Source organism: Scleropages formosus, chromosome 25 (assembly GCF_900964775.1).
Source record: "Scleropages formosus chromosome 25, fSclFor1.1, whole genome shotgun sequence".
Lineage (NCBI taxonomy): Eukaryota > Metazoa > Chordata > Actinopteri > Osteoglossiformes > Osteoglossidae > Scleropages > Scleropages formosus.
Window position 1 is genome coordinate 16188925 of NC_041830.1, and position 10562 is coordinate 16199486.

The following is a 10562-nucleotide window of genomic DNA, read 5'->3' on the forward strand; positions in this document are numbered from 1 at the left end:
TCCAGCAGGGTAACTGGATGCAGACCTGCTTGTTGTACAGTTGGCTCCTTGTGTGTGTGTGTGTGTGTGTGTGTGTGTTAACTGATGGGAGCCCATCGCAGCAGAGACACTGAAACCCCATCCTGCAGCCAGAGGCTCCTTGCTGGGGATGAGGACAGGGGGCGGGGTGGGGGCGGGGGCGGGGGTGGGGTGGGGACACAATGACGGAGTGAGGCCAGTGACAGAGCTCTGATCTCCTTCGTAGGCAGATAACCGCGCGGTTAAAAAGGGCCACTTGTTCTAGACGGTCACTCGATCGGCGTGAGAACCGCCCTTATTTACAGCCAGATGCAATGATCTGGTCCTGCACAAATTGCCGCACTTCTGCCTTCTGTCGCCCCCCCAGCCGAGGCCCACCTGCGCGCAGGTGAGTGGACCGTCCGCTGCGCAGGCGCGGCTGCGGAACCCACAGAACATCCAGCAATTACACCAAGAGCGTTGGCGCTGCTGCCTCCTCAAACGTAAACTTCATAAACGAATAGAAAACATGACTTTCTTTCATACGCTTCAGTGAAAACGTTGAAGAAACTGAAGCGCTTAAAGGGCCCGGAAGGACACACAACATTAACTTCTGAAAAGTTACAGCCTCTCATTTTAACAGAGTAGTAGCTTCAAGAAATTAATTTCAAAAATGGGTGGTTGTGATGTTTGACTTTTACTTCTTACTTCTTGTTTGTACTGTATATATATTCATATTCTTTACTAAATATATGATTTAAATACATTTACTGTATGTATGTATAGTTTATACTAGTATATAGTGTACAGTATATCCATCTATATCGATATTGTTGGGAAGCTGATGTGAGAACAAGTAAGTAAAACACAAGTTATGATGGAAGGGTGTTTTAAACAAGGTAACAAGGGAATAAAAATCGGCGGTTTAATTTTTCGAATGCGCACAGTTACTTTTCTGCTGAAGCTAAATTTCTGCTGAAATGTGTAATGCCGTAAGTCGAAGTGAAATGTGAAAACAAACATAGAAAGAGTGACTGGAGAGAAGGATGTCCATTCCAGCAGTGTCACCCTTGGGAGACACACAAGGAAATTGTTCCTCTTCCAGACCACACGTGAGAATTAATTAGGCTGATGAAATCCATAGAAATTTATGGATTCGACATAATCGAGTTCCTGCTTCTGGCTGTATGTGAATGAAGAGGAGAGCAGCTGGAGAATAGAAATCACCTTTGGGGGGAATTCATGCGTGTAATTGTGTATATTTAACACAACCAGTTTAAACCAGTGATTAAGGGTTAGGGTACATCCAATTTATTGTGTGTGTGTGTGTGTGTGTGTGTGTGTGTGGGTTTCCCCGGTTTTGTCGTGTGCCAGAGCTTTTCACAGTGCAAATGACCACAAAGCACAGTAAATATTACACTTCTTCTAAAACAATTCACCGGAAACAGACAAAAAAAATGTAAAGGTCACTTGGCACGTCGAACGGTATCTCTTGTAAGGGGCAGCAGGGGGCGCAGTGGTTAGAGCAGGGGGGACCTTGAGGTGAAAAGACCCAAGTTTCGTCGCGTACGCCTGCTGCAGCACCCTTGACCAGTAAAAATTACCCTGCTGAGCAAAGGGGTAAATCAGTGTAAGGAGCTCAGTGTACGAGGCTCAGTGCTCTTGGACGAAAGTGCGAGATAAACGAATAAATAAAAATACAAATAAATGAATGAACCACAACCATCATTTCCAGGTGTTTGATACTGCCGATATTTCATTTATCGTACTGGAAAGGGACGCCGACCCTGCAGCGAGACGCGCACCGCGCCCGTCGTGGGGGCAATTTGACAGTTTTTGTTCGTCCCACGGGACTGTAAACACGTCCACGCGTTCGGGGCCCTTTGAGGAGCGCCATTGAGAGCGCCGTCGAGGAGCCAGAAAGGCCCTTTGTGGCTCCATTCAGGGAGCAGAGCAACTTCTGTAAACCCTTTATTCCGAAAGCACACAAAGGCCCATCTTCTTTATACACCTAAATGGGGTAACCAAGTGTTGGGTTTTACTAATGGATTTATCTTCAAATGTCTGCCCCCGACAAGATTAAGGGTAATTTTATGGACAATTCCACTTTTGCGAAAATGTGATTAAGGCCCAATGGCCGCCTTTTGTGTCCTTTAGAATGCACACAAACGCCAAACGCTCCAAAAACACAATTAAGCGCTACTGGATTAAGACGTCCTAAATAATTTTGACAAAAGTCCACTCTATTTGCAGGTGATTAAATGGAAGCACAAGGAGTCTTGACTGGCTTTTCAGTTCCAGTTCGGGGACCTGCTGTTTTATACCTTCAGCAAAACCCTGCAGTAAAGAACCTGATTTCCATCCGAGCAAAATTCTGAGGATCTGGAAAAGACGTGAGGTTTTAACAAGTCCCTCATTTCCTTTGTTATCTAATTACGTACCGTGGAAACACACCGCATTTCTTTGGTTTCTGGCAGGCTCAAGCGATACATTCGGGCTTTCCTGAAGATAACTTTCAATAATAATCTTCTTGATAAATGTTTTTAAAAATTAATTTAAGCTTATTGCAGTAATTTTCCTTACATAAACTGCTCCATGCAGGCCTGGAATCTGCTCATTAGATCTTAATATCTGGACCACAATGTCAACTTATGGCTCCTGCAACAAACGCATCCCCTCGGGCTCTCGACCCCCCACCACACAAGTGCGGGAGGCATCTGAAATGGCAAAGTTCTTAAAACTATTGTTATTTAAAGGGCGGATCTTAAACAGACACCCCACCACGGGTATTAAACCTCAGAGGAGCCCTGCAGCCACCAGAGGTCCCGATCAAAATTAATTTAACCTTGAACAAGTGCATTTAAAGTGGGCGTGTGGTAAAATCATATAAATCAGTGCACAAGACAGTGTAAAAGTGGCTCTGCTTTACACCTCCCCCCCCTCGGCGAGGTTTGATGGCCCGCTGCATCAAAGCACATATTGTCCCAAGCCTGCAGTGAACTAATCGCCGTGGAGACGGAGGAAGGCCGCAGCCCCTGACGCCCCAAGGTCTCTTCTTCTGGACTTTTGGACACTTTTCCTTTAACAATCACCTGTTCGCTGGGCCACTGGAGGTGTGTCACCTTGGGACAGAAAGCATCTTAGAGTCATTTTTCAACAAAATATGTCTTAGGAATCACCCCCAGTCACAGAGAATCACGGTCACTGTGAAGTAACCCTGTGCAGAAACAGGATCCATACTAATCTCCCTCTTTCATTTACCCTGGACTATGAAATTATTGGTGTGTAATATTTAAGTGCTCACTGTAATTAACCAGTAATGTTGGGGTGTAAAATGTATAAAATGCACAGTGTAACAGCTGTGCTGCTGGGCTTCTTTAGAAAGCCTCGGCTGCAATTAACTGTTGAGGGGAAAATGGTGCAGAACTTTAATACTGGACCTCCGGCACAGATATGCGCATTAAATCATAATTACAACATGGTGATTTGCACTGATTTATACTGTCCAGTGCCTTAAAACGCACAGTAAAAACTGTTTCTTTAAAATGTCCATTCCTCCCTTTGTTTTATATTTATACTTTTACCAATGTCATTATTATTATCATCGTTATTATTATTATTATTGCATTGTTTTCCAGTAGAGGTCGAGGAGAAGTTTTGAGCTCGAGATAGGCTAGTGCACGAGACGCCGCAGAGGCTCGCGCTTGAAGAATAAAACAGAAGAGCTGTTAAGCTGCTCCACGCTGGCAGACAGTGAGAGATCTATTGAAGGGGCCGCGCATTTGGGCCTGTGGAGACCCCCCCCCCCGACAGTTTCCTCACCCTTCTCCCCCCATCCCGGCCTGCGTCCTCCACAACCCCCCAACGAGCTTCCCCTGCACCTGCGTGCGCGGGTGTGTGTGTGTGTGTGTGAAAGAGAGAAATCGCACCATTTTCAATCCCCACCAAAAAACATTTTAAAAAAGTTAGAAACAAGTCATTTCAGTTTGTGTGACCCCACATACCATGAATATAATTTCATAAAAAGTGGGAGAAGCGCTTCTGGTTGGTTGGATTTAGTGTTTGGTCGCTATGACCATTCAGGGAATAAAGTGTGTCACGTTCCATTCACAGTGTATGGGACATGACCGACACAATTTCCCACGCGCGCGCGCGCGCGCGCGCACACACCCACGGGCGCGAAACCGGGCTGACTGCACCCTGTTTGTGTGTGTTTTTCATTAATTGTCACTTTGCGTGCTTTTTTTGTTTTGTTTTGTTTGTTTGTTTCTGTGACGTCACGGCCACGAATGCTGGCACGCGGCGCGGACAGTCAATCTGCACACCCGCGATAAGACTCTCCGGAGAAGAGACCCTCGCTCGCGCTGCGAAGGACATTAATAATTACAGATCGCTTTCCCGGGGCGCGCTCATGAGCCGAGGGGCGCGTCCCCGCCGGAGGCTTCGCCGAGGATGCCGCGCGCTTAAGTTTCTGCGCGTGTGCCGGGAGTCCCGCGCATCTCGCAGCATCACATCTGCTGCAGCGCAGCAGTCGAGCTCATTGCGCGAGCAGAACGTCAGCACACGGAACCGCAAGTTACGTAACACCGTGCGTGGAAGAAACGCGAGTCGTGATGTGGCGAGCAAAAAGAAAGCGCGCATATTAAATGCCGTGTGAGCACGCGCTCGGGACACCTCTCCAGACTGACCTCCACGTGCAGCAACGTCTGCAAATCCCGGGTCTCGGCGCGGGAGCACCTCTCGCGGAGGCACGCGCAGAGGCACGCGGCACTTCCCACCTGTTGCACTAATGTCATCACATTGGTGATTAGTGACACCCCCAGCAGAGTGAAACACCCCCGACACAGGGCTGGCGAGTAAATGGCGAGTAAATTATAATCAGTGTGACATTAATTACCGAGACGGAAGGGCAGAGCATGATAGGGGAATACCGCTTTTCGTTTTTATTTATTATTATTATTCTTATTACTATTACGCCCAGGGAAGCATCATTCTGTGTTGTTTTAATGCCAGTTTTAATATGTTTATACCACCGGCCTTTCTTCGCGATCATGATAAGTTCCCAGAAAAGCGCGCGCCTCCCATCATGTTGGTATTAATAATGTGCTGCAGCGATTGCCGCCGCCACGCGCCTTCTGCCCTCATTAGCGCCGCTGGGTGAAGGACAGTGGTGAAGCGAGCGAGCCCCTCAGGTTGATCGAAGGTACTGGGCTATTAGGAGCAATTCCGCAGCTTTTTGTCAATAATTAATTGGAGGAGTCGCTCCGTGACCCCGTGACAGCGCGCCAGTAATACTCCTCAAATATTCATTTAGCGCTTAATGTGAGCTGCTGCCCCCAGAGAGTGGTGGGGGTGGGAGTGGGGGTCTCTGCCAGGGAAGTGCCCCGATCCACCGCTGCAGTGGGGTGCGTGGGGAGGGGGGGGGGTTAACACCCGTCGGACTGAAGTTCTCCAGGGAGCGCGGCCTCGTTCTTAAACACAGCACAGCAGCGTCGAGGCAGAACACGAACGCACTCATTGCGTCTTAAAAGAGAGGTGAATCAGAAACAGGCTGTAAAAGCAATTAATCTCGCGCGCACCTTCGGGGTGGAAGAAGCGCGCGCAGAAAGGGGTTCGAGGCTTTGGGGCCGAACGGGCTGCGCAGCTGGCGGGCGCGCGGACAGAAAAGAGTGTTTTGCGGTTATCAGGGTAAATAAAGACACCGCACAAACCATGATGGCAATACAAACACGGATGTAAATGAAAGAAAAATCAATATTAGGGATATTTTAGCCCTGTTTAGCTGAGAGGTTTCCGCTCTTTTGGCTCAGTGCGGCATTATTATAGGCCTTGGGAAATAAACTATTTTGAAAGTTCAAAAGTAGTAGGAAAGAATCCCATCATTTCTAGGTAAAAGTGTTATTTACAGTTAATTGCATTCATCCGAAGACTTCATTTCGGGCGAATTAGTTTAAAGTTTTAGCGATTTTCATCAGTTTTAAAACGTGTGGCGTATTTACTGAGGCGTTTAACTTGAATGAACGTTAACATTTAATTCAATTTCATTCGCAGCGGCTATTGCGTTATTTAAACACGTTTTTCCAGCCTTTTCTCAGACGCATCTAAAAGAATTTCCTCTTACAGGCCATTCATACATCCTTATAGTGCGATGTAACGTTTCTCAATATTCTCCAGTAAACAACGCGTATTAATGGTGAAATTATTGAAGTACATCAGTATAAACCCAAACCCAGCGCACAAGTAACAGGACATTTTTAACGCTTCTGAAGTGACCAGAGAAAAGTACAAAATATGAATATGACATTGACAGTATAATTTGTGTTATTTTAACTGGATTCTCACTGTAAAAGCGGACTGATAACGGACTTAATTCAGTTGGTAAAAATGCCCCCTTTCCACTTAAATTAGAAACGCCAGAAAACGCATTACAGCAGATTTAATATGTGTCATATTCCATTTTTTGAAAAAAAAAAGAAGATACGTCCACCCTCTTTTGTGACACATTTCGCATATATAACTGCTCCTCATTTACAATCCATGCATGACATAAATCTTTCACTAATCCCCTAACGAACTCTTTTGAAACTATTTCTGCAGGAAAATTGTAAAATTATGGATATTTACAAATCGGACGAAAAAGTAAGGGGGAGGCCTCGGTGTTAAAACTTGGATTACTTTGTCATAACTATTTAATCAATATATTAATATAGCATTTTAAATAAATTACCCCTCTTCTTGGCATTTCATAAATCAATTAGTACAAGGTGTATTTTTTTAAAAACTTGCACAGTATAATCAAAACTCAAACCATATCAATTTATCCAAATTTCAAAAAATTTATTCTGTCAAAACTTTGAATATCGAAAAAAACTGAAACTGCAATTGTTATAAAGATGATATTAGTTTTATGTATGTACATGGAGTGTCGGCAACTGCTTTCAATACAGCGCCTTATTTTAAAATGCAGCTACAGAAATTAAAATTCGAAATAAAACTAAATATCACAATAATTATACACATTTTTTTTTTACAAAGCGCGAGAAAAGAAGGAACACAAACTTGATATTATTTAAACCAATGAAAACAGGGCAGGAATATATAAATTAAAGATTTTTCCTATCCCTTATAAGCAACAAAATTAAAAAATAAAATAAAATATAATAAAAAGGAGTTTTATCTCAGTATAACCCTTCAAGGTACACTTTCACCTGATTTGTTTTCACTTTACTTTTTTCCCTTTCTCTGTTTTGCAGCATTATGACCCCACTGTCCTGCCGCTTCCGTCTTCCTCTACTGCAGAATAATAATCACTGGGGCAATTTTCATCATTTTGGAAACGTTGACATCTTGATTGCTCAGTTTCCTATAAATACTGTACAAAACTTTTCTTTTTATTTGTTGCAATAATAAAACATTTTATTGATAGACGTTTACCGGTCCACTAGAACATTTTCCTTGAAAATGAATAAGAAAAAAATAATAATTAAAAAAGTTTTGTGTTCGTTCCATGAGTTCTATACAGCTTCCCCCATCCTCCCCCGCCCCAAAACAGATTCTGTACAAAAATAGTCCACTTTGTGTAAGAAACGTTCATGAGCCCTACATGTGCGTGAGCGGGAGCGTGCCCCCGAGCGTCGTGCCCGGTGCCACCGGCGCGCTCTGGTAGTGCTGCGGCGCGTGCAGCCTGCTCGCGCCGCCCGTCTGCTCGGCCACGTCTGCCCCCGGCAGGTACATACTGATCATGTCCCGCAGGTCCGCGCTCTGGCAGGGGGCGGCCCTGGGGTGCGAGGACGGAGTGACCACGGGGGGGCTGCCGGAGCCGGACTCCGACTTGACGGCCGAACCCACGGATCCCACGGAGCTCAGGCTCATGCCGGGCGCGCCCTGCTGCGTGCCGTACGACATGCTGTACGTGGGCGAGCCGTTCATGTACGTCTGCGCGCCGCTCATGGAGCCGTACTGCAGCGCGCTCACGTCGTACCGGTGCACGGGCTGCATCTGCGCCGCGCCGTGCGCACTCAGCCCCGGGTGCTGCGCGTACCCGAGCTGCTCCTGCATCACGCCGTAGCCGCCGTTGCTCCAGCCGTTCATGTGCGAGTAGCTGTCCATGCGCTGGTTGACCCCCGGGGCCAAGCCGGCCCCCACGCCCACGCCCACGCCGGCGCCCATGGCGTTGCCCCCCGGCGCGAGGAGCCCGCCGGGCAGCGCGTACTTGTCCTTCTTCATGAGGGTCTTGGTCTTCCGGCGGGGCCGGTATTTGTAATCCGGGTGCTCCTTCATGTGCAGCGCGCGCAGCCGCTTGGCCTCGTCGATGAAGGGCCTCTTCTCGCCCTCGGACAGCAGCTTCCACTCGGCCCCGAGGCGCTTGCTGATCTCCGAGTTGTGCATCTTGGGGTTCTCCTGGGCCATCTTCCTGCGCTGGCCCCGCGACCACACCATGAACGCGTTCATGGGCCGCTTCACGCGCTCGGGGCTGCTCTTCTGCGCGCTCCCGGGCGGGTTCGAGCCCGAGTTGCCGTTGCCCCCGGGGTTGGTGTGGGGGGCGGGGGGCTTGAGCTCGGTCTCCATCATGCTGTACATTAAGCCCGAGTGCGAGGAACCAACCTGCCGCTGCTGCTGCTGCTGCTGCTGCTGCTTCGCCGGGGCCGGGAGCGGAGCGACGGGGACAAAGTCAAAGAGGATCGAAGGAAGGAAGAGGACAAGAAGAAGGAGGACAAGCAACAGGAAGGAGTCCGGCTCGGAGGCGCGCGCGCGCACGGTGCTACCTGGGAGTCTTCGCCAAACTTTTCCCCCTCAGATGTCCCCAAATTATAAGGTCACTTTTTTCCCTTCTCCTGCTCTGCTCGCTCTCGCGTTGCTCCACGAGCCGCGCTCCCCCCGCTCCGGACGCGTCTTGACAACTCCACGCACTTTTTTGAACAAGTTAATAGACGACCATTCATGTGACGAGGTGGCTGTCAGGCAATAAATGGGTTTCCCCTGGCCAATCGCGGCGCTACCTCGGCGAGGCTCATTAGCATAAAGGGCGGGGCTAGCGGCGGCCGCCCGCCCGAGCCGAGGTGCACGCGGCTCGAGACACCTCTGCAGTCGGCCAATAAAAAGTCCCTTTTTTATTGATAAAGGGGAAATTGGGCGAAGGTGGAAGGAAAAAGTGTTTTTGCTCCCGAATCATACAGCGACTGGGTCGCGGCTGCAGTGCTGTAAGGGGCTTTTCTCTCTTTTCAAAACTCTACAAATGTTGGATTTCTGCTTTTAATTACTTAACTTTATTTTCTTTTTTCAAACAGCCTTTCTCTATATTCCTCTCTTTAAAGACACGCCAAACTTTGCATAGAAAAATGTCGAAATTCCAGCTCTCTGACACAGTGGTTTCCTATGCATTTTAAAATGAACAATGACATTCGCATGCTGCTTAATAATTTGTTGCGCTTTTAATCGTTTTGTCTTTCACAGTTTTATGGGTAAAGAGGTTAAAAAAATGCCCGCCGGTGAAATGCTCCTACTTTAGCTGTCTATATTTCAAAAAATTAATAAAACTCTGGCTGGAAAGCTAGTCTGTCTTTTTAAACAGCTAAAAAGGATTAAAATTTAATCTTTTTCGAAACATGATTTACTTCAAATTAAACAGAAAATTTGTATGCGCGTATGAATATGATACTGAGGTGAGTTAATAGTTCAAATGTACAGTTTTGCATCATTATTTTCAACCGTGATAATTATATGGAAACAATATAAATAAATCGACCAGTAAAGATTAACGACTTTAAAGGAATTATAATAAATATAAAATGTAAAAAAGTGTTTTTTTATTTTAACAAATAAGCACTTTTCTCTCCACTCACTGTTGACGCTGAAACATTTTAGACAGAAGCGCATCTATGTTACCCAGATGAACAGCATTGCCTGTAAAAAAGTTTACTGTTTACTATTTACTTTTCAGATTCACCGCTGGAACACAGACATGTTGAGAATTTGACTAAAATATTCCGAAAGGTCCAATAAGCTGCACTTTCCAAATTATTAATACAGCGACTAAGAGGTGCTGAAAAGCGATGTTTTTCTTTCCTTTCACCCAGCATCGAGCTACTCACCCATTTCACACTATATTTTAATATTCGAACCCATGCGCCTATGGCTCGTATAATAATAGAACTGAATAGAGGGCGCGCGGCAAGTGAAGGGGTCGCTGCTACAAAGCAAGAGCGCCGCCTACTGCTTGGTCGCCGCCCAAGAGCCAAATGTATCAACAGGGAGCGAAAACAAATCCGTAACTATACACTGGATACTTATAATCTTCCCCTTAATATTTGAAGTATAAATTTGGAAAAAAAAACGGATTGTTAGGTTTTAAAAATAATTCACAGTTTTAATTTGATTCGGCTTTTGTCTGTTTTACAGATTTATTTCTAAATGCTGTCCAAAAGAAAGGGGTTATAAATGGCCTTTTCACTGCAAGTGTCACTTCCAAAAAACAAAAATACAGCAATGGATTATGATGCAAAAATTAATCGAGTAATCTGAAATGTACCTACTCGTTTAGTTGTTTATATAATTGCAATACTGTA

At 46.2% G+C, this 10562-nt stretch overlaps 1 protein-coding gene across 1 annotated transcript; it reads right to left on the reverse strand.

The window, feature by feature from the left end:
- Positions 1–7121: 7121 nt before the first annotated feature.
- On the reverse strand, positions 7122–10300 carry LOC108921437 (transcription factor Sox-2-like). The gene has a single exon (XM_029249362.1). It carries the CDS (start codon positions 8575–8577, stop codon positions 7597–7599), a length of 981 nt encoding a protein of 326 aa, XP_029105195.1. The 5' UTR covers positions 8578–10300; the 3' UTR covers positions 7122–7596.
- Positions 10301–10562: the final 262 nt, after the last annotated feature.